Source organism: Oreochromis aureus, linkage group 9 (assembly GCF_013358895.1).
Source record: "Oreochromis aureus strain Israel breed Guangdong linkage group 9, ZZ_aureus, whole genome shotgun sequence".
Lineage (NCBI taxonomy): Eukaryota > Metazoa > Chordata > Actinopteri > Cichliformes > Cichlidae > Oreochromis > Oreochromis aureus.
In genome coordinates this window covers 25,790,361-25,815,681 of record NC_052950.1, presented here as the reverse complement: position 1 = coordinate 25,815,681, position 25,321 = coordinate 25,790,361, and the positions used below count along the sequence as shown (strand labels likewise).

The window sequence follows — 25,321 nt, the reverse complement described above, 5'->3', positions numbered from 1 at the left end:
AGAGTGTGGTGGAAAATCAAACAAACAATGTTAGAAACCTAGTTAACTACAGGACTAATGAATACTGAAGTTTAATCTTCAGCTCCGCTGTTTTTTTACAGTGAATTTAACAGCATCACAGGACGGCTCTGTCCAGCATTTTGGTGTGACTGAAAAACTTGAAGTCTTTTAACTGATGTCTCAATAATTTTATATTATAAAACCTTTGCAGATACCTTGCACTGCTGATTTACTCTACATAGGTGCTACCTGCAGCCCATTATTTTATACCTAACACAAAACTCCACAGCTCCTACACTGGCCTACTTTACTTGTGAAACTAAGCAGCAACAGCAGCAGTAAACTGCATTTGGAGTGACAGCACAAGTGAGCGTAGGAGGTGTTGGCGACCTAATAGAGACCTGTGTGTTTCTACCCCGAGGGCTCAGTCTTAAGTTTAAATCAACATGCTGTGAGTTTTGTTTTATTTCAGCAGCTTTTAAACACTATACAGTTTATTATTTTTTATTTCAGCATTAGGCGTGCATCAAAGACACACCGTTTTCTAAGAAAAAGCAGTTCACATTTTTCTGGTATTTCAACTGAGCAAGCAGCACATCAGCACGCTTTCAGCATTGATTATTTTTAGAAGGAACGCCATCCAGCTCTGTGTGTAAGTGGGACGTTTTACAAAAGATGACGCAGCCATCACAGCTAATGATCCCTCCAGCTTGCGCTCTTGCGAAGGCCAATTGGCAGTGTTCATAGGTGGGAAGCTGGGTTTCGTTGTCTTACTGATGGCTGTGGCACCTGCACAGAGCCTTAACAATACTTTCTTTCAGGCAATTATCAGAGAGGATCATGCTTTAACAATAGCAGGTACTCCTACACACAGAAGTTCAGCTACATCTGTGACTTAAGGAGTAAAACACAAAGAGGCTGTTTCCCTTCAGGAAGGGGGGTTAACAGGATAGAATAATGCTTTGATCCAAACTTGTCAGAAAACACCAGATGAGCATTAGTTTAGGTGCTGAGTAAATTCTTCATCCCCAAGGGGTCGAGCACATGAAGTAAGTAAAGCTTGTCTTTTGCACCAAACTTTAAGTTTGGTGTAAAAGTCATTATTTATTCAGGATTTATTCAGTTCAATTTTATTTAATTTATTCAGCACCAGTTCACAACAACAGCCACCTCAAGGGGCTTTATATAGTATGGTAAAGACGGTACAATAGAGCAAGATTACAGGAAGGTTGAGGATTTTGTCTGTGTACATTTGATAGCTGGCTGACTAATGCTTTCTGACATTTTGCCATAATAGATGCTTCTTGATGACTACTTAATGTCATTGCCTGTGTCTAAATTGCATAATTGTACTAAAAAGAGAGCAAAATGATTGGTATTGGATTTGACCTTTCAAGTTATACACTTTTACACTCTGAGCCTCCACTTGATGACAGCTTTACAAAAAAAAGTCAGTATTATGAACTTTTATCTATTCATTTGTCCTCAGTTTCAAAGCCCTATTAAAAATCATTTTGCCCAAATGCAAAATTTTTGACCCATTTACTGTAGACCTATTATGCTTTGTCTTTTAATATACAATATATGCATACTACACATACTACTAATACACATTCATGTAAAAAGAAACGGTTTGCAGTCTTGTGAAAAACCATATGATTCAATAGGAAGCATAGGAATTAAGAAGGTAATGTGCAGCCAGGGGCTGGTAATCAAATGTACTTCAATAACTGATCATCATGTGGAACAATGTTCTTTGAACAGATAACACCAAAGCAAAGCTTTTTAGTCATAATTTACACTGCCACGTTTGGCAACTGGAAAAAAAGACTTAACAAGTATGACTTGTTCAGAAAGGTTGCCAAAAGAAAGTCTCTTCTCTCTACAAAGAACATAACAGCATCTGAACAAATCACAAGATTTCTGGAACTGCTGCATGCCTTTTGAGACAGACACGACCAAAAAAGAGATGATAAGCCACAATTCACACTTCCATGTTTTGAGAAACCCAAACACAGCATATCAGCACAAACACTTCGTACCAACTGTCAAGCACAGTGGTGGAGGGGTGATGGTTTGGGCTTGTTTTGCAGTCACTGAGTCAACCATGAACTGTCTATAGCAAAGTATTATACTACTTCCACTTCCACTTCAGGTTTGAGGACAATGGTCCCAAACACAACAGCAAATCTACAACAACAGAATCATCCAGACTTTAACCTGATTGTAATGCTGTGTTGGGACCATAAGAGCTTTGCTTAAACAAATACCTGCAATCCTCAATGAACTGAAGCAACATTGTACAGAAAAGTGGGCCACAATTCCTCCATAACAATGTCAGAGACTGATAAAGTCATACAAAAAACAACTGATTGATGACTGCATATGAAAACCCCTTTTTTCACATGACTATATATGTTATACTGATACAATGGTTGATGCGTAAGTTAAACAAGGCCAAACTCTGAAATAATGAGGTCAGTGTACAAGTGATCCTGATGTGCCACAAGCTGCTCGAAATAGTGTTTCAGACTTTCATTTAAACTCCTTGATCTGTATGATGTCAGTAATCTTGGAGATCCTTCATATGGTTACCTCAGTAACAACTGTTGGGTGTAATGTATTACAAAGTAATGTGATACTGTAATCGCATTACGTCTTTCAATAACACACTAATGTAACATGTTACTGTCCTAAATTCCGTAATTCACTAAGCTGCAGTACCAGCAGAGGGAGATGTTTTATTTCAAGCCAACATTAAAATAATCACAGGAAAGCGTTTAAAGAGACATTACATTCAGTTCATCATAAACAGATTTACATGTAAATACATTTTAGCCACCTAGCCTAATTGTTTATGACATAGAACAACGTTGGAATGTACTGCTTTAAATATATTATCTTCCTCTTCTGGTACTGCAACTTCTGCATGATTGTCCATTTCATGCCTCGAAGGGGCAAAGCGTGAAATGGACATGGTGGACCAGCGTATCTATTACATGCTTTGTCATGATATAGGGTTGGTCAAGTAATAATAACATACTCCATTACTTTTAATAATTTTTCTTGAGTAACGACCACGGCATTGTCGGCTTACAGCTCCACACGGGCAGGCAGTCAAAAGAACGTTGACTTAAAGGGGATCATACGTAAAATGGCTTGTTGTAGATAAGGGATGCACAGAAAGGCTGCAATAAAACCCAGCATAAGATAAAATTATTTTGAAAAGTAGATCATGTGAAGCTACACTAGCAGGAATAGAATTAGACATTTTGAGCTGAAAATGAGCAAATTAGAGTCAAGAAAAAGAAAAAAAAAAAAAAAAAAAACTATGCAAGGGGACTTTTGTTAAATGCTAATATTTCCACAAGATGATATATTACAAATCACAATGCTAAGATCTTGATTTTTTATTTTGTCTTTATTTTTCCAGCATTAAAGTAGAAATACTTGAGTCATACAGATGATTGCCTCATGTCACTGGAGCTGTAGTTGTGCAACTTGATATGGTGAACAGACAGCAGTAGCCAAACAAAGTGACTGAATCTAAAGCAAGTTTTGGTGAAAAGTGTGGCACTTCCTCTGTGATTACATCACAACCTGGATTAACTTTAATGTCTCATTAGCTTTTTAGGAAACACCTCACTCACATGCCACACAGCACTAGCAACAAGCAGGTAACATGTGCACTAGAAACCTGTCTTCCTCTCTTCTCATCCCATCCTCAGACGGTGGTGATCTGGTCGACAACTCTGGTGCTGTCATTCATTTCAACACACTCCACCTCCTGTCTCTGTCCTTCCCCTCCAGGTCCATGGCCCCGGCTCTTGGAGGGGGGCAGGAAGGTGAGGAGGGTGGGCAGGAATGCCAGCGTGTGCAGGGCCGAGCAACCGGCTGTTAGGGTGAGGCAGCGAAATAGTGTGCGTGTGAGGTTGGAGCGTATGGAGCCAACGGGTACCAGGGCAGCGCCGTAACAGATGAGAGTCTGTAGAGAGGGAACCCCGTGTCTCTCCAGTGCCACTCTCACCCAGCGAGTCCTGCTTTCACCCCGACCTGCAGCAAAGCCACAGAGGAGAGGGCCGCTGCAGTCTGCTGAGTGCCCCAAAGCTGAGATCAAACATAGCACAGACATGCAATCCAGCTCTACACCCCATAAGGTCATGAAGCCCAGGACGCCAAACTGGACAGAGAGCAGGGTGAGGCCCAGCCACACTGACACCAGGGGCTCCACAACAGCCAGAGAGGAGAGACCCAACAGGAAGAGCACCGCCAGCAGTGAGTGTCTAAGTGGGGAGCTGACCGCCGCAGCATAGCGGTCCAGGTAGACGAAAGAAGGGTTAAAGATTAAGAAGCGGACTCGTGAGGTCAGTGACAGGCGTCGCAGCGTGTCCAGCAGCACTGACATCTCCTCGCGCTTGTTCTCCGTTGTTTTGGCAACCAAGAATATGCGAGAAGCTGCCACATCAGGCTCTTCGCCCTGGCCGCGCTCTGCAAATATAATGTCATCCGCAAAGTGAGCAAACTGCGGCTCACGGAGAAAGGTGTGGCGTAGCGTGTGGGTGAAATTTTCCCGCGGCTGGCTGGTGGACTGGTTGCGATCCGACAGGTAGTTCAGGTAAGCTTCCAGCCAGCTTATTCTCTGGAAGCCTTTGGCATATTCCAGCAGATCCCGCTGCACTGAGGCATTCCAGTAAGGGGCACTTTCATAAATGTAGAATCCAATCACAGGAGAGTATGAGCTGAAGTAACGCTGCTGGGCTCGGGTGTACAATACTGTTGCGGTGTCCATTGCAACCAGTGCGCTGGGGTCAGAACCCTGGGTCACCTGTTGACGACAGAAACATTTTTATTACATGCCAAAAATAAAGACTTTATAATTCTGTAAAAGAGAAATCACCAGGTTTCTCACCTGTAGGAATCCCATCAATCCAAATGAGATGTAAACCAGATACAGCAGAACCACAAAGGGTTTAACATAAGTGTTAGTGATCCAGTCTCCATAGCAACGCCGCACACAGCCCAACAAAAGGTGTGAGTCCTGAGGATGAGGGTCCGTGCTTGCTGTGGAATGTGGGTGAGGGTGTGGGTGAGTGGAGTTAGCAACATGAGCATGTCCACGAACAGCGGGGTTGTTCATTGTATGCGGGTGAGGGTGCGTGTGAGTAAGGTCAGGGTTTGGTGTGTGAGTGTGACCAATCCCGTGTGGAGGATTCGTCACTTGGGTCTCCTCCTGGTAACGAGTGTACATTAAACACCTGTACCAAGCCGGTTTAGAGTCCAAACGGTCCGGTTTGGGGACTCGCCGGCAGAAGCAGCCATGTCTGTACCCGGTCTCCAGGTAGCCTGTAAACACCAGACAGGAACTGTAGAAGGACAACATGTAAACATAGCTGATGGTAATGGCCAGAGCAGCGGTGCGGCAGAAGAGCCGGACGGCTTCCATGTTGGTGAGCGGGGAGGCGGCCAGGCCCAAGGTCATCAGGTGGATCATGGTGGAGCCAGAGAAACGCAACATAACATCCTCGAAGACGCTTGCAACACGCTCTTTCACATGCTGGTCCTCACGGGTTCGTCTCCACGATGATAGCATCTCGAAGGAGCCGAACAGCCCATGACCTGAGGACAAATAGAACAGCAATGAGAATTTCTCTTGTATTAGACCAACAAATTTAAAAAAGATTGTAATAGTATCACACTTACTTAGCCAGAAAAATTTACTTTAGCAGAACTTTGTTATTTCTGCTCTATTAGGCTTGTTTCTTATATAGAAACTAGAGAGTAAAACTTTAATAATTGTCAATGATTAAAAACAGTAGTCGGGTATAAACATACAGAAAAAGAAAAGAGATGAGTAAAGAAATGTTCAGTGAATCACAGGAAACTGGTAGCTGGTTCCAAAGCTGGCCTGAAAGCTGAAGGCTATGCCTCACTATTTCTACATTTAAATACCCCAAGAACCACAAGGAAGCCTCCAATCTGATTAGATTGAGACAATGGCGGATAAAAAGCAAATCTGAAAATTAAGAATAAATAATATTGTGCCGAGCTCAGTCACGGAGGAGACAAAGGTTTCTTTGGGAGCACCCGTTTATTATTCTCTGCCGAGAACACTGCCGCTAGCCCACTGCTCAGCGCGGCAAAACACAGCGTAAACAACAAAAAAAAAGGTGCTCTCTCACCGGAAACACAGTCGCCGAGAGAGCGCGTCACCTGTCACCATGACAACAAAACAAAACTGTAATAACAAAACAAACCCCGAACAGCCCTGGCCCGCTACAATATGTCTTGGTTTTTTTTAAATCCCTAATTTTTTATCTAAATTATACAAATTAGATTCTAATTATTTATTTTAAATAAATTAACTATTTTAGTTTAGTTAGTTATTTTATTCATTTGCTGCAAATGATGTCTCTTGCCTTATCTGAAGAACCTTGTTACGACCCTTGCCTATGGAACGCCAGGACTGCCATAATGGCAGTCCTGGCGTTCCATACTTGCCTAGGCGTGTATGAACGCAACAAGAAATTGGCCCACTCACGCTCCACCAAAGCAAGAACACAAACAACGTCTTCTAAAATGCTAAGCAGCCATTTATTTGCTTCAGCTGTGAGCAATGCCAAAAATAACAAACAAAACTCCCTACTGGTCCCTATGCTGTCCTACACAAAATAAAACACCAACCAAAAGACAATCCACTTACCTAACTTTCTAACAAAAAACAGGAGAAAACTTAAACAAAAATGGCTTCTCACGCCTACTAGACTGCTGCAGTGAAGAATATGTACAAGGTGAACAAAATACCCGGTTGCTACTTGACGAGACTATTTACAACTATTTACAAAACCAAAATACTAACACCAGACACACGAGTGGAACATGGTGGATACACAGACGGACCAGCCAACTACAAAGACAGAGGACGCGACTTAAATACACACCGGGAAATTACACACAGGTGGGGAACACAGCTGGGAATAATCAACAAGATGAGACAGAGGTAAAACTGAACACACTCACATGAGACGCAGACCTTCACAATAAAACAGGAAATGAGAACAAATCCTTAAACATAACATAAAACAAAACACTGACAACATTAAATCATAACAAACCTTCACAGTTCACCAGAGGATACTTAGCTCTCTGTTTTCCAAACTCCAACCTCTTTGTTTTTAATTCATGGTTCCCTTAGCAGAAAACCAAGGTAATTTACTGGGATGCTAGACATCGCCTGTATTAAAGACAAATATTTTCTTGTAACTAAGCTTAAAAATAAAGCTCCTCTCTTCTTTACAAGGGGTCAAAACCATATAAGAACCTCCCAGGGATTTGTGTCTCCTCCCAGTCTCAAACTGGGGATCTTTCAGCCTTGTTGCTTCAGTTTATTCATTTCATCAAATCCCAATGTTGCACAAGGTAGTGCAATAGTGCTTCTGAATATTCCCTCTCTGTATGAGGCCACACCAAAATCCCATTTGAAGTGGAGATACATGAAATGACAGATGTAAGACACTGTGAAAATGCCGTTTTCTTTTGATTGTAACATGCCCAACGTGAGAAATACCAGAAGCGCCATTGCTCCTGCAGTAGCAAATACACCTTAGAGCCATTAGGCCTAACAATATAGAGACTAAGTGTCTTAAAACAACAGCACGATTTTCACATAAGTGAAAGGAATGAATCATTTTCGATTCACTAAAGCAAATTAGTGCCCATTTGCATGAATTTGTGGTTGTCCAGTCTCACGTGCTGCGCATACACATTGATTTAGGTGCAGCAGATGGTTTTTAAGGGATTTTTTTCCTTCTGTGGTTGCCATAGCATCCGTGAGTCACCAGTAACACATGTACACCCCACCGCTACCACCATCACCCCCCTCTCCAGTGACCTCAGCATGGCGAAACACTTAACACCTAAGCAGAGGCGCATTGTACCGACACTTGAGGCGTGGGCGTGGAGTACAGAGAAAGTCTGCAGATCTGCGATGTGTGAGAGGGAATTACACAGAGGATGACGGAGAAAAGAGGTGCAGAGGTTAATGTTGCAGAGACAAGATGAGAGCAAAAAAGAGAGGCTGGAGACAGCACTTGTGCAAGGATATTTACCAGCATGAGACAGGCACACAAGCAGACACACACACACACACACACACACACACACACACAGAAGCATTTAGAGGAACATAGAAGGATGTTTCTTTTTCCTGAAACTATGTCTGCCCTTGATACGACTACTGTGTTACAAAATTGGGTTTTTTTCAGATACTGAAAAGTCTTTGTCAGTTTGTTAACTATGGCAAAAACGGAGCAAACAGGCAGAAGAAAATAAAATATCTTAACAAGTGAAGTAGTGCTGCTGGTGATCGTTGGGGGATATACTGTATGTAGAGTTGTGTTCAGAAGTTTACTTACACTCATCATAGTCATGAATGTCATGTTGATTTTGAACTCCTAAGAATTTAAAACATGAGAATTGGGTGCATAATTTTGGGTTTGTGTTGGATTTTCTCTAATCCACACAGGGTCAAGAGTATTAGAGATGGACCGATCCGATATTATGTATCGGTATCGGTCCGATACTGACCTAAATTACTGGATCGGATATCGGAGAGAAAAAAAAAATGTAATCCAATCCGAAGTATCACAAAATCACCTCACAAAACGCGCTACTTGGAGTAACCCAGCTCGGCGCATCAGAGCAGTATGTGTCATGTGATAGAGCGGCTGTTGTCTGCCAGACCTGTCGGTGGTCTGTTGGAGCATTTGGAGCCTTGCTACATGCTTCATTTCGTCTCGGTGAAAACTATCCCAGAGAAGTAAAGCAAGTGTGTAAGTTCATCCCTGAATGTTTGCATAGTATTTCCACGTTAAGCTTAACAACTGATATATTGAGCCACAGCTGAACTGGCCTTCGGAGTTCCATATTGAGGTGAAAAGGACACGATTTGTCCCGTACTTCAGCTAGAATTAAAAAATAGACACAAAGCTGAAGTTATTCTGTCTTTGCTGCGCAGTTGCATCTACTTCTCTCATTCACTCCCCCTCCCTCTCCTGTTATTACTTCAAATATGAAACTGATCGACGATCAGCTGATCGGCTTTTCTGCCGCAAGTCCCGTCTCTCTTGTTTGTTTTTGGCCCACTTTGCGCTAGAAAGAGGAAACCAGCGGATAAACAACAGCAGCACGTTTAAGCGTGATAAGCTGTTGTTAGAATTTATTTAATATTACTTTCTACACCAGGATCCTTTTCGACGTAGCTGACGGCTGGTAACTGTGCAGGGGCGGATCTAGCAAAGTTTAGCCAGGGGGGCCAATAGGGCACGAACAGGAAAAAGGGGGTACAGAGACATACTTTTCTTTCTTATTCTCATTTAAAATATCTAGCTTTTAATAAATAATTATCTGAATCTTACACCCAGAATTTTAATCTGATGTAATCTGTGCAGTCTGCAGTTCTGTTAAAGAAAGATGTTGAATCTAATTAATTATTCTTGAAAAATAATTGATTTCTGTGCATTTTTTTTTTCACACTGCATCAAATTAAAGTTGATTATGTCGATATCCAAATTTATGATATCGATATCGGTATCGGACATAAAAAAAGTGGTATCGTGCCATCTCTAAAGAGTATACATACAGGCTCAGATATATGCGTGCACGTTTTAATCTTTAAATAAGCGGTACTGCAGATTGTTCAGTGTCTCTTAACCTTCCCTTAGCCAAAGCTTATTAACTTCTCAGTAGGGATTATCATTTACTACAACTGGTAGTTTCTCTTTGTCAGCATGATGAATGATTTGTTTGACCAATAGTCATAACAATAGGGAAGTCCAAGGATCTCAGTGAAGATCTAAGAAGGAGAACTGTAGATCTGCATAAACTGTCCTTATCTACCAGCAATTGTAGGTAAGGACAAGTTAATTGGATTTATCAACACTTTGCCAAGATCTAGAAGAAGATGTAAATTTATACACCCAGATTAGAGGAAACTGGTTGTTGTTCAGGAACAATCAGGAACCACCAAGACTCAAGCCTGCCATGGCTGCTGGACACCCGTGTCACTGACCACAAGTTATCACGCTCCTGGGACGGTGACCCAGTGTTTTCTGTTTTGTATTATTTATCCTTGATTTCCTGATTTGTCTTTGCTAGTCTCTTGGTTTTGGTTTGTGTCTCAAGTATTCCTAGCTCCTTAGTTCTTTAGTATTTTCTATGGAAAGTGGTATGTCATCCAGATATGGGCCAGGCCTGGCGTAGAGGGGACTGTTTATGTGATGGCATGCCACATCTGGCCCAATTGTGGTTTGGTTTATGTGGCCCAGGCTCAGAGAAAACAGGTATGGCCCTGATCTGGCATCAAGCTGGCACCTCTGACCGACTGTTGTCATGGCAGGGTGTATGTCATCCAGATATGGGTCAGGGCTGGCATAGATGGCACTGTTTATGTGATGGCATGCCACATCTGGCCCAATTGTGGTTTGTTTTATGTGGCCCAGGCTCAGAGAAAACAGGTGTGGGCCAGATCCGGCATCAAGCTGGCACCTCTGACTGACTGTTGTCATGGCAGGTTGTATGTCATCCAGATATGGGTCAGGGCTGGCATAGATGGCACTGTTTATGTGATGGCATGCCACATCTGGCCTGATTCTGGTTTGTTTTATGTGGCCCAGGCTCAGAGAAAACAGGTGTGGCCCAGATCCGGCATCAAGCTGGCACCTCTGACTGACTGTTGTCGTGGCAGGGTGTATGTCAACCAGATGTGGGCCAGGTCTGGCAATGATGGCACTATTTATGTTCCTATTCTCCTAGTTTAGTTAGAAGACCCAAATGCCATGTTACAATACCATACTGCTATGGTAGCCAATGTTTCAAATGCAGGTTTGACAGGTTTGTGAGTGTACACTTTTCCAAAACCTAGTGAGGGTCTACTACCTCCTGGCTTTGGCTCAGGAGGTCACCTACTGATCAGTAGATTAGTGGTTCGATCCCTGGCTCCTCCAGTCTGCATGTCAAGAGAGTGAATGCATATGAATGTAGTTAGGAAGCACTCAGTTTAGAGAAAGTGTGTGTGAATGTGCCATGTTGTATAGAGCACTTCGAGTAATCCGGGAGAGTAGAAAAGTGCTATATAAGAATCAGTCCATTCACTGTCTGAACAGAGTTTCGTCATGACATGACGAAACTCTGTTTTGTCAGTCCTTTTGCACTGTTATGTTCCGGCACATGTTGTTATTACATGGCTTGATTAAGGTACACATTAGGCTGACATCTGGGGCCAGAGCTGAAACTGTTCTGGGCCAGCAGTGTGTCTGCAACTGGCCTTGTGCAGATTACCTCTGGCAAACCTGATCTGGCCCACCAAAGGGCCGTCATTCTTTGCAGTATATGGGCTATACGTAAGCACATTGTATGGGCCAGATCCGGGCCATACCAATTTTGCTATGTGGGTAGGTTTTGGTTCCATGTTTCGTGTATTTTAGTCCTCTGTCTTCCCCTGCTTGTTGTCACGTCGTACCCTCTAATGACGTGTGTAGTCTCCGTGCTCCCGATTCCCATTATACTTCCCGTCAGTGCTTAGTTTCTACTTTCCTAGTTTCAGAGTTGTGTTTCCTTGCTTCTAGTTTTATGTTTTGTTTCCTGCATTTGGTGTTCGTGTTTTTCCAGCAAATAAAGCTGCATTTGGGTCCTTCCTCCTGCCTGCCACACAGCGAACCATGACACAACTTTTATATCACCATGGACTAACAGGTTACCAAAAAGGAAGAAGCCCTTGCTCCAAAATGTAGCCCTTCAAGCTCAACTAATATTTTCAGCCGCCTATATGAACAAGCCAAATGTTTTATAGTCAAATGAGACAGATTAAGCTATTTGACAACAATGAAAAGAGGAATATTCGGAGGCGTAAAGGTGGGGCTTATAAACCTAAGAGCACTGCTAGCTATTACGCAAGGTGGTGGGGCTGGGGCTGTTTTGCTGGCAGTGATACTGGTACATTGTAGAATGTGGATGGAATAATGAAGCAGGAGGACTACCTGCAAATTCTTCATATCAACAGCTATATGGTTGAACCTTTGACACAACTGGATGTTCCAACGGGACAATGACCCCAAACACATATTTAAACTGGCTTTGAAATGGATAAATCAGGCTAATGGTAAGCTTCTAAAATAGCCTACCCCAAAGCGCTGAGCTCAACCCTATTGAAAATCTGTGCGTTACACTAAAAATTTTGGGAAAACAGCTAATTTAATTGAACTCCACTACTTCTGCCAAGAAAAGTAGTCAAATATCCAGCGAGTATTATGCCAGAAGCTTGTTGATGGCTACTAAAAGCATCTGGTCAAGATGCAACTTGCTAAGAGTCATTTAGCCAAGTATTTGTGGGAGTCTATGTATGTATTTGAGCGTTTATGTATGGTCAATTATTGGACAAAATCCAAACCAATCAAACAGATGTATGCTGTACAGTCATTCCACACTGGAAAAAGAACCGCTCAAATGAAAAAATAATAAAATGTGTAAAATTTTCCTGAAGCTCAGGGAGGCATTTTTTTTTTTTTTTTTTTTTATATCTGCCAACTGTCTAAATAAATAAATATGTGAAAAATACACAACTTACAATACTGTAAAACAAATAAAGGCAATAGATTATCTCATGAGGTGCTTATATGACATTCTCTTAAAAACTAAATGATCCATTAATTTGGTTTATACATATCAATTAATGCTGCTAATGATTGTAAGTGGACTGACTGAATGTGGAGATTTTTTTTTTTTTAGTAAAATTACAAAATAAAAATAAATATGGGGAATTTAACAGCAGTTTGGTTTTATGAGTTTTCCTGTGAAATAGCAATAATTTCTTTATGACTTTACTAGTCCCCGACATCATTGTGGAGTAATTTATGTCCACTTTTCTCTGAAACAGTGCTTCAGTTTATTTTCTCTTAAGGTTCTGCCACAGCATTTCAGTAAGGTTGAGGTCTGGATGTTGAATGGAGTGTGTCTTTTGAATGTAACACATTGATTCTTTTCTTTTTCAGCTTTTCTGCTTGGGATCATTGTTCTGGTGCCTGACTAAGTTTGCGCCCAGTTTGCTCTTGGATTGATGACCTCACATTTGACTCCTGAATACTCTGGAAAACAGATGAGTTCATGATCCAGGTCAAATCACCATAGTGTATGAAGTATTTGTCCTGCTTGTACTGTACACCTTTTTTCCCTGCATTTTTGTCTGTAAAATAAAGAAAGCTTTCGATATAGCTGCAGTTATAGTATGTCCGGTAGGCCAATATTGGTGTCATGTACTGTGTCCAGGCAGGAATGGTGGACCCAAAGTGCAGACTTATGGAGGCGGAAAAGTGCACTTAACACAAGTATATTGCTAAACACAACAAAATAACTAAACTGAAAATACAAATAAACTAAACAGACTAGCAGACAAAACACACAGTACGGAATGAGGGAAATAGCAACACAGACCAAGGAAAACGTAGGGTTTAAATGCACAGAGAGAGCAATCAGGGAATCGGAGACAGGAGGGAAACACAGCTGGGACAAATCAGGTCTAATGAGACAAGGGAAGCAAAACTAGAAACACTGATATGAGACACGGACTTTCAAAGTAAAACAGGAAACATAACACAGAGACTGTGTTATGAGAATTGTATCCCATTGACAAGGGGATACAGGTGACAGGGGAGACAGAGCAACTATGGAACACAGACAGAAACCAGAAGACTAAAAACTAACACTGAATCCAAAAGACTAGAAATGATAAAAAATGACAAAGTCAAAGTTCAATAATCATGCAAAACTTCACCCACCAAGATACCCTAACATTTGGTCAACAAATATATCAGTCAAACTCTTCTGTAAAATGTCTGAAATTTTCCTAGAGCTCTGGGAGACATTTTTGTGCATCTGACCAACTGTTCAAGCATGAAAAATCCTTAACTGGCAGATTTATGACACAGAAGAAAGCCTCAAATTAACTCATGAGATATTTTCTGTAAAAAATGTCGAAAATGATCCATCAGTTATCAAAATGATTGCAAACTATTATCATCACTATCACAGAAATCACTTGCAACTTTACTTTTTATAATACACGTTGTAATCCACGATAATTTAACTGGTGACTTTTGAAAAAGTCAGTTTCCACCCAAAAGAATAAATAAATAACTGGTAATTGGGTCACCTGGAAAGTTAGTAATTTGGATTACTGAATTTACTTTTTGTTTTTCTGATAAAATTCTCAGTTTCAAACACTGCAGGAAGCTCACACTTGTCACACTGATGTACTGTGCACTGTTTCTGTTTTGCGTAACTCCCCAAAGCTCCACAACAGAGGTGAAAAGTGCAAAGTTAGCAACACCCACGGAGCCACAACAGTGACACTAATGGCAGGCTGAAGCAGACCAGAAATATCCTTTACCGTTAACAATTTACCCTCGTTGCTACACAATCGCACACCTGGTGAGTTAATGGCACAAAGTCATTATCCCGTCAATGTGCAACTTTTTAAATTAGCGAGCACAATGTGAAACATCTCTTGTGATTGATTTTAAAAGGGAAAGACACAAATCTCTGTCATTTTTAAGATATTACAAAAATACTGCATTCTTCCTTACTCCAAATCCAATCTTTCCCTGTAACAAAGCTTTCTCTCTTGGCTCACGCTGTCCTCCCACCTTTTTCTGTCTGCCCACTTGCATTCTGAGAAGATCCTTCTCCCTGCCTGCCTGTCTTCCTTCTAACTACAGTTTAACTTCATTTTCTGCTAAGAGAATCCTTATCTCAGCCTGCATTTGGAGTGATATTTCATATTTCATCCTCTCTGTCTGTTTCCCTGTACTTTCTGTTCACTCTGCAGTTGTTCTAAGCCTGACAGCAGCCTTTCCTCGCCCACTTTCTCGTTGTTCCTTCTCTATATCTTAGCCCTGCCCAACCAAATAAACGAATTTACGTAATTAATTTAGTGCCAAATGCAACACAAATGAATGCTCAAACACTGATACAACTTTATTGGCCCATTCCACATGCAAGGTGCTGCATAATTAGGAATGCAGAGGCAATCCAATTACGCAGCTGAAATAGTCACTGATCGGTAGCAGAGGTTTGTTAAACTGCTGATTGATTTTTTCACTTTAGGAAATACACAGTAGTATAAATACTACTGTGCAGATAATGTTTGACAGAAACTCCAGTCACAACAATGAATGCATGTGGAAAAGTCATCACCAAATCAAAAATATGCTTGTATGTCTTTAAAATTTCCAGTTAAACAAAATCTCTGTTAATATTAGTAGTTGTTTTTAGCAATACCCCAAAGAAGTATTTATCCTTAAATTATATATATATAAAATTACATTAATACCCAAGTTTTATACTATCTGTAAATCAGTATTTTCACTGGCTTCCAAAATCAATTGCATGTTGGGGCTACCCGTTTAATCAACCTTAAGCTCTTTCGACACTTACAGAGGGTTATAAATTGCAGTGTAAATGTTTTTCCTTCCATCACTAGAATGTGGCATTTTTTTTCATATTATATATAACCACCTTATTACATTAAGCAGTGTTGTTGCACAAGCAGTTTTTAAAGTGTCTTCATTTCAGCTGTACTAAATTTGATCCGACATAAACAAAGCACAGCAATGTCTTTTCACAGACTATAAACTTAAACTGTAGCAGGTTTAATTACAAGGAACTGATCACCGACTGGTGATGTATTTAAATTTAAAGGAATTTTTACCATTGGCTACCATTTTACTCCTTGAAACGAGTCCTAAGTGCAAGGTAGATCTTACTGAGAAACAAAGGACAACTGTGCACTTGTGCAGGGACTTCTCAATAACACGGCAGGCCCACCCTAAAGCAAACCATATTTTATCATCCTTCTACACACTAATTGGTGCCATAATTTAGACATCTTGTAATAATCAAGGCTTGAAACATTCATGCACCAATCAGGAAAGTGTTCACGTTGATCGCACATCAAGTGAACAGTAGGGTTATTTTCCTATAGACTTCTACGCAACCAGACTTGTTTCTGCAAAAAGAGGGGGCGCCTCCTGCTGGCCATTAAAAATTTAAGGTTTAAGGCATGGGCTTCACTTTGAAGATCTAGAAGATAGTCTGTGCACAATGTTATATACAATGTGACTAAAATCTTATTACATATGTGTGTATGTATCTGTCAGAACCGGGGTTAGGGAGTGACAGTCATCTGTCATTAATGGTTTGGGTGAGTAGAAAAGAAGACAGCAGAGGGAAAGACACACAAAAGACACACTCTGAAAGAGAACCAGAGTTTAATAACAACTAATGATTAAATGCAAAGTGGTGAATAAAGACCTACATGGTGAGTTAAGTCAATGTTGTTAAAGTCAGAGGTCTTGTTGACATGTAAAATAACTTCCTGTTGCATCTCACAACTCATTCAAGACTCTTCTTCAGCTGCAACTTAAAACTTTTTTGAACCTTTAGTTTTAGTTTTTGCCACTCGTCAAAAAACATGTTGTTGTTACCATCATCCTCTCTATCAGTAAGTCAAGTTCATGCCCTACCACTTGTCAGTCATTTTGAAGACCTGTCTACTCTGAAATGGCATTCAGCCTGAGGCAGACATGTGAAAAATCTATTACAACAGGTACTGAAAAAGCAGGCTGCAAGGTACAGGCAAGCAAACTGCGAAGGAAAAGCAATGCCAATGTTCTGTGCGGCTCCCACCTGCCATGGATTAGCATCAATTACACTTTGAAAACGTCCTATACATAAAGGTCAGTTCCTGATAAATTGGAAAAAAAATTTCATAAACACTCAAAAGGTAAAATATACTTTGTGATATTATTTGTTATTTCCAAAGCAAATATATCAGAGTTAAACCTACCAAGCATGACGAACGGGATCCCCAAGTACGTGGAGTTGTAGGTGGCCCCAGTCAGGTTGAGTATCCCAGCAGCAGTAAGGCCTGATAGAGTGATGGACAGCAGAGCTAGCAATCCCAGCCAGGGTTTGGACCTCACACAGTCCCTCATGGAGCAGCAAAGGACGACAAGCACCCCACACACTCCCAGGCTGGCCAACAGGGGGCGACGTGCCAGCACTGAGGAGAACTGGAAGTCTGTCCTCAGAGAAGATGAAGTAGAAGGGTAGAGGCCCAACTTTGGGTGCAACTCTGTAAAGTGCTGCAACTCAGCACAGAAGGCCTTTTCCCACTGACTGGCCACCCGGTCCATCAGGCCGCCTGGGGCTTGGAGGTAGTAGGTGAGCTGCAGCGCCCGGGCAGATCGGACACCTTCTCCCCTCACTCCCATTCCCTGAACTCGCATCGCCCCCCCAGGACCCCAGCCCTGCACACCACCCATCTGGTGGCCAATGTATGCTTGCCGCCCATCTGCCAGCTGTGTGATGGGGTACCTCAGGACGGGCACGGAGCGATTGGAGTTGCGAGCTGACTGGATCTCCTCCATGGCGCGGATGATGTCATCGATGATGCAGACATTCTTGTCATCAAGAAGGCAAAGGTTGGAGAAGGAGTAGTTGAAACTGTTGAAGCCTGTTGCTGGCACGGTTACCTGCATCTGGTAGATCCGTCTGTGGAGCTACGAGCAGACAAAACAAAGAGAGAAAGAGCTTTATTTGCTCAGCTTAACAGTGGCTTTCCTGGATAAACAGTGTGGGAACAGTGAAAAGTTTCACTACGCAGCACACAAACCGAGTGTTAGCGACTCATTCACCTACTTTGTGTTCCTGTTTGCGCGACTACTAGGGAGAGAAATTTGGGGAAGTGTGTGTGTGTGTGTGTGTGTGTGTGTATGTGTTTATATATTACTCAACAGAGAAATAATAGTTGTCTCAGAGTACTCCTCCGTTTCTATGGCGAGAGGACAACAGTGCCAGCATCCACGGTGATGGTTACTAAGCAACAGGCCTGATGCCAGTCTCTGCCATGGTGAACACGAGCAAAGCTTTCTCCTACCTCAGAGTGCTGCATTGGCTTAAGAAAGGGAGTGTGATTCTGCAGGAATGTCTCCTGAAAATGATTTTTGGTTTAAAAGTTACTGTCCTGCAGCAACCTGTCCTAAGATTTATTGTAAAATAAACTTTTACTGCCAAATTCTTCCACTCTGTCATCATTATTGTCGACAGCTTCATGGCAGAGACTTAAAATTCCTGCTGTAGATGCCTCAAGTATGTACATTAACTTCAGATGCCTACTCTTTAATAGTTGAATACTGCAAGTGAACGTTAACTTCACTTCCACTTGCATGCATGTTATCTTTATCAAGAGTAAACCTACCATGCTCTATCAACATAGATTCGATTGTTTTCTTTTGATTATTCAACACGGGTTTTTAGTAATCATCCTCAATATAAAATTCATGAAACAGCTACTGTGTATGTGGGTGTATGAAGTGTGTTTATGCATTATGTGTCCAAGCAAATTTCTCTGTGGGATAATAAAGTCTTATCATGGTTGTTATATTAAAGAAACTAAAGGGACCCTGTTTTAAAATGTGAATATTATTTCAGATTTATAATCTCTGTGGATCAATAACTAGGTGGTGGTGAGAGTTAAAGAAAAAATATTCCTAAAACAAGACTAGAAACTAGTGCTGGGCGATATGGAAAAAATATTTATCACGATATGAATTATTTTATATCACGATAACGATATATATCACGATATACCACCTGACCTGTGGTCATCTGGAACGTATGCATTCTGTAAACAGCGAGTGGAGAGGGTGCAGTCTTTGTTTTGAGTTACCGTAAAGCATGTGGCAAATCTGGGTGCACGTAAAGCAGCACCATGTCACAAAACCACAAGAGCTGAGTTTTTTTTTTATACTTTATTTTCTCTTGCATAAAGTTAAGAGTATGTATAGTGAGAAGACAACACTAATATATTTGCCACAGGCTATTTAACCCTTTAAGACCTACCATAGAACCAAGTCCGCCAGAGCTTATCTTTACATTTTACATGCTGTAGTGCCATTTGTGGGAGCATTTCAAGTTGCTAGACATCAATACAACCGTTATAGCCCAAATTTTAATAATATGTATGCATTAAGTCCATAGTAACTATATAAATTGCAAAAAAGTGCAATAAACTACAAAAAAATTGAAAATCGTTTTTGTTTTGTTTTTTACATATGTTTCTAGTAAGAGAAATTTAAGAGGCTTATCCCTCAAAACTGTAAATACAAAAAAGTTGCACAAAATAGTTTCCAACCACGAGAAATTTATTTTGAGTGTCTTCATAGTTTTATTTTTGAGATACACTAATTTTTATATACTACAGGAAAAATGAAAATAAATAAATGCAAATTTGCAAAAAAACAGCATGTGCATCAAAATAAACTATTTCCAACAGTGTAATTTGACTTCTAAGCATCCCAGAAACGATACAGAAAAGCATAAAGTCAAACATGACTTTTAAAAACACCAACATAGGCTTGGAAGCTAAAAAAACCCCTACATTTTCCGCGAAAATGATGTCACTTCCGGTTTCGGACAGGTAATGGCGGACATGCGATAGTTCGCACTGATTTATATTCCAACGTAGGAAGTGTTATGAACAGCTGATCGGATCGGCAAAACGTGTTTCTGGAATATTATGTTTTTGTTGCTGGAAGTGCTTTTTATGCAATTTTTGCAAAGCTATATGTGGAAGGAAACTGTGACCTAGGGCAAGCTAATGGAATAAGATGTAAGTACAACTCCTATGGTTTCATATGCAAAAAAAAATTATTGCGCTACCTTACTTGGTTCCAGTTCTACAGGAATTAAAAAATAGTTAGGCAAAACAGAGCGTGCCTGCTGTAAAGGGTTGTAAAGGGTTAATGATATATTTTATGTAATAATTTATAAAATTAGGGTTAGAAACGATAGAAGACAAATGGCACGATAGACACTTTTCTATCGTCCACACGATATATATCGTCATATCGCCCAGCACTACTAAAAACAATAATTAATTTTGTAGATGGATGGGAATCCTTTATTGAGTTAAAAAAAATCCAATATCAACATATACAAAGATATTTGATGGGGATAACTGTTTAGCAACTTTCAAGCAACATATTTTATGGACTAGTTAGAAACTTTGCAAAACCATCTGTGACGCTACTATATGTGATAGATGTGAGACTGTGTTTTGTGCCAACTTAGAAAGGGAGTATCTGCTTTTTGCTGTGTGAAAACTGAGATATCCTGCAGCCCTTCTGTAAACTTAAAGCCCCAGTCACACAGAACTAGAGACTGGGTGTCAGCAACCAGGTAACCACCGGTCGCTAGGAGAAAGAATGAGTATCCCTTACCTGTTGCAAGTGGTTGTTGGAGGTTGGTAGCAATCCCTTTGAAATTTACCCAATCACGAAGATTTAGAGACCCGTATTCTCAGACCAATTGATGAGTGGTTGCAGGAGGGTGCTTGCTATTGTTATGTGACATTGGTACACAAAAAGGTAAATGCTGTTGCATCGAAAATCTCTTTGTGATTGCTTTGGTTGCTAGCAGAAAGCAGCAGTCACCTAGTTTGCATGGAAGACATCGACCTTTCTGCAAACGCTTGCCAATCACTCTCTAAGTAGTTGTGAAACTATAAAAAGTGTGACCCAAACTGGAAATGGAGACCATTCAACCTCAAAGTAAAAGTTGAACAAGTAAAGCCAGTGCACCGCAACTTTTTCTGCCCCCTGTACAACTCCTCCATCTAATACATTATAAACACTGCAATAGTTACATCCTTTTTACACACGCTCTTTTCTACTCTGTAATATTCCTGTCAATATTCTTGATATTTGATATATTCACCTCTGTTAATCCTTGATATTTATTATTGAGTGATTGTATATATTAGTGCTATTTCTTAAATTTGTAAATCTGTAACATATTTTGTTGTTTAAATAGTTTAGTCTGTTACTGTTACTGTATTGGAGCAACTGTAACCCACATAATTTCCTTAGGGATTAATAAAGTATGCTGATTCTGATTACTTTCTCCAAACATTGCTACCACTTTATGGTAAGTTAGCAAGTGCTTGCAGTCTTCCATGCAAACTACAGGCAATTCCAGTAATCTGCTAGGGACTAAATCAATCACAAGGAGGTCATGGCGCAGAACCCTATTTGCAACTGATTTCACTCACTGACATCCAGTAACCACTCGCCAACCAGTCACTGTTTTCCTGTAGCGGTTTTCAGGGGATTGCTGGCCAGTCTCTAAGAGACTGAATAAACAGTAAAGAAAATGGATACATTGGTTGGGCTCTAAAACCACACTAGAGCCATGCTAGGAGAACTGTAGAGCAGAGATTTGTTCTAAACAATAACATTTGACCTAAACAGAAAATGCCTCGAGAGAAATTCAAATTTTTACTCGATAAACAGAGACTTTAACCTGCTGGTGGAAAAAGTTTTTTTTTTAAAAACCACAATTAACACAGCGCTGTGCATCCTCTGGGAACCGAGTCTATATCCATAATAATATACTTCCAGTAAACAGTTGTTAAGAAATTTCTTGACCATGGTGTTGGCTCACACATGTGCCCCTGCAGTGAAATTATGGTATGTATTTGCTTTGTCTTTTCAAAAACGACATGCAGTATCACATAACAGTAAAGTACGGGTTGTTTGAACACTGAACATTTTCCCACAAAGGATGAAAACCACCTCAAAAAAGAGTGAGCTGTAGTGAATCAGTTTATTTACCAACTACAGATTAAATGCTTCAGCAGATGCAGTCAATGGGTGTGACTCAGAAATCTTACTCTTACTGCAAGTGGAAATCCCGTCTAGTTCTTTCTCTCGCTCTTGCTGATATCGCTCTCTCCACCGACGCATGCTTTAACTACTACATGCAACAAGTTCAGGCCCAAAGGGATGCAAAAAAGCTTCTGGGAAAATGCAAGAACTTATATGCTGAGGGCAGCCCAAGAGCAAGCAAAGACACAGGAAAAGGAAAATTACAGAGTCTTGAGCCTCACGGATGATATGCAACACTGTGAGATTACGTAACAGTGGATTTACCCTTTTACGGCACTCTCTTTTATGCACCAACCTGTTTCTCACTCGCTGCCTGTTGGCAGCAAAAGATGCACAGCTCTGAGCTCTCTAACTGTGGCAGTCCTCTGTGGACCAACGCTGAATTCTGCATGTATGTAAAGTGGGTCACAATAACATTCTTTGATAAACACATACACAGAAAAACATGCATGGATGGAGCTCTCACAAACTCAATCTGCTTAGCAGAGCTCAGCGTGTCCAGCATATGAGTCAGCAAGCTCTGATTGCGGCCTAATAACTTCATGAAATCATTAAACTAATTGCTCTAGGGGTGTCAGGCTGATACTCATAACACCATTTAGGTGTACCAACATAGAGACCTCTAAGCTCCAGTTAACGTGTGATTAAGATACCCTGCTTTATAACCTCAAAAGGCTGTCAGGGTGATTTGAAATAAGACTCCTGTTAATGAATATCAGTCACGGAGAGCGAGGAGTGAGGCAGCCTACAGATACTGACCTTCACCTCTTTGTGTTTCTGAATGAGAGCTTGTTTTTAAAGCTGTAGACGCACCTCGTTTTCTGATGTATACACCATGATTTAAAGGGCACAGTAGCTAACTTGTCAAATACTGTACTTTTCAAGTGCTGTGTGTTTTTGCTTGGCATTTCGCCACAGGTGCCTCACGGAGTTCTTAAATCCTTGTGGGTGGGTAGGCCTATATGTGCTCTCGAACTCTAAAAATGACCATTCAAAGGTTATAGGTCGGCTCACAGCGCACATTCCGTCCATTTCAATCTTGGCACCTACTAGTTGAAGCCTATTTCTTCAGCAGACACTCGTATACGTGTTTATTTGCTTCGTTGCCTTATTTGTGTTTTTATCATTTCTTTATTAATCGTGAGAATACTTTAAATATACTTTTACGTGTATTTTATTTTACATATCAGACTGCTTGTCAGCTGAAATCCATAATTACTAAAGAAATGAGTTGAGAGTTTGTGCCATGTGTGCACGTGCGTACCTTTAGTACGGCGTCCAGATGAACCGGATCCAGCACGCTTCCCTTTCGGGTGGTGATGATCACGCGCCCATAGCGGCCCGGCGTCTGCAGGTCAGAGTAGAGCGCGTGCTTGGAACGGTTCACTGGGAACAGGCTGTCCACGAGGTTGCCCTCTATCTTGGCCAGGCTGTGCTTGGGCGCGAGCAGGCTCTCCACGTCCTCTTCCACGCGGTACCGGCTAAAGCTGGAACCCAGCAAGATGGAGAGGAGTACGGGTGCCGAGGCGAAGAAGACCGGGTGGCTCGCCACGAACCGACCCAGTGCGTGGAACGAGGTCCTCAGGCCCGCGTGCAACACCTGGCGCAGCATCCTAGCGCGCGGCCGCGGCTCGAGCCTCTCCCACCGACCGGAAAGCCCCGGAGCACTGCCGAGCATCAGGGGCTGCCGGACGCATCGGTGGGCTCCGTGGGTCTCTGTCCGGGGTAGAGGAGGTGATGCCCGGTGCTGGGAGGATTTGTCCCCCAGAGCAGGAGGTCACCAGCCGGGGAGAATCCAACCCTCCTCCGGTCACAGGGGCGCCCCTTTGCCGGGGTTCTCTCATCCGCTGGAATAACGCAAAGGACAGAAGGCTGCAAAATGAGCCAGCATTTCTCTGCTTTGCGTTCAGAAATTATATCGTCAGCTCTACTTTAAATTTAATAGTCAGTAACCCGCTGCGTTCCGCGCCTTCTGCAAACTGCAGGGCTCTGTGCGCAAGAGAAAAATCGCAGAGCCCAAGTGATCTCATAATTAGACTTGTTAAGCGTCTCCCCCCAAAACTGTCTAGTAGTTCTGTTCGCAGCGTGCGCCGAACACACGTTGTAGTTGCACTATACCAAAGCCAGGCTGTACATACCTAAAGAGGAGAGCGGGGGTACCGACCCGGTGATGACGGAGATCATCTAAGACGCACTCAGACCGAGATATTATCCTGCCGGCTGTCCATGCGTCCAGCTCCACCCTGCATCACCAAGTCAGCAGACAGCCGGATGGGTGGTCGAGGTGGGTGGGTGTGTGGGTAGGTGAGAGTCGCAAGATAAGATAAGGTGAGGCGTTGTGCATGCAGTGGGGATGCCGGTATAGCTGCGTGTGAAATCAGCCTAATTTGGGCTTTTTTTCTCTGCGGCAGAAGGCTGCCATCCACCCTCTCCTCCCCGCGTTGCTCCGATGGTATAGCGGAGCTTCCGTTCATCTGCCACTAATTACCGGCTTTCAAACTGGGGACCGTCTCTCTCTCTTTCTCTTTGCTTTCTCCCCTCTTTTGCACCGCCCTCACGACCCGCTCCAAGCCCCCTTTTTCGGCGCCGCCTCTCACCGTTCCGCGCCGCTACGATGCAGAGAAACGACGATGTGAGTGGAGAAGGATTTCTAGGAATTCAACATGTTACAAGTGTTTACACAGGCTGTTCTGTGATGTCTTTATATCAGAAAAAGAAGAATTAGAGTTGCTCGGTGCATACTAATATTATGGTACTGCTGTGATTGTTCCCTCAGTTTTGGGAGGTTTTCAAGCTTGAATGATTCTTTTATAAGAGAAACGTGCAACTGTTACAACATATTTGTGTTTTTACTGCAAGGTTAAGTAGAACTTTTTTTTATTTTTTGCGCAGACACAAAGTATCTCTTAGGTTTGCTGTTGTGTAGCTTGTTACCATGGAAACGGAACAATTACTGTGTTGTTTTTTTTATATGCTTTCGTTCCTATGGCAATGGTGATGCCACCCATCCCCCCCAAAACATACACACACACACACACACACACACACACGGTCACACACCTGCTGACTCCCAATCTGCTTATGGCTTGGTAGAGGTGTCTGATACAGTGGCATTAAAGCCATAAGAGTGAAGGAGAAAGCATGAGAGAGAGCAGGGAGCAGAGGAGGAAATAATGAGTGCAGACAGACAGAGATCACTCTCTTCTTGTCTGTCTGTGTGTCTTTGTATTTAAAGCCCTGAAATCAAATAGTCAGGCAGGCTTTGCTCTGTCTTTGTGGGACCACTAATGGCTCCCTGTTCTCCCCAGATATCATACATCAAGGCTGTTTGGATTTAACACAGACTCAAAAGACAACACAAAAAAATGAAAAGAAACAAACAAAACAACAACAACGACAAAAATGCTCTTTACTCACCATGTTTGGATTAAATGAAAAGAAACTGCACCGCTTTAAACTAAAGAAAGAAAAGACGTTTGCAGCAAAAGGTTTTGTGCAGTGTGCAAAAACCCAAGGTTTACTGTTAAACTGTCATTTTGTCTTAT

The 25,321-nt window shown here is 41.7% G+C and overlaps 1 protein-coding gene across 4 annotated transcripts; it reads right to left on the bottom strand.

Annotated features, from left to right (window-relative positions):
- Nucleotides 1–3,408: 3,408 nt before the first annotated feature.
- Nucleotides 3,409–24,419, bottom strand: ptchd1 (patched domain containing 1). Of its 4 annotated transcripts, XM_031745046.2 has the most exons (5): nt 23,915–24,419; nt 23,041–23,623; nt 16,895–17,609; nt 4,910–5,616; nt 3,409–4,825 (listed from the first exon to the last, which is right to left on the bottom strand). In XM_031745046.2, the coding sequence occupies exons 2-5, from the start codon at nt 23,452–23,454 to the stop codon at nt 3,725–3,727; spliced, it is 2,937 nt and encodes a 978-aa protein (XP_031600906.2). In that variant the 5' UTR covers nt 23,455–23,623; nt 23,915–24,419; the 3' UTR covers nt 3,409–3,724. The 4 variants fall into 4 exon arrangements, with proteins under 4 accessions (XP_031600906.2, XP_039473068.1, XP_039473070.1 ...); XM_039617134.1 differs by having other exon boundaries at nt 23,041–24,419; XM_039617136.1 differs by lacking the exons at nt 23,041–23,623; nt 23,915–24,419 and adding an exon at nt 21,782–21,836.
- Between the last annotated feature and the right edge of the window lie 902 nt (nt 24,420–25,321).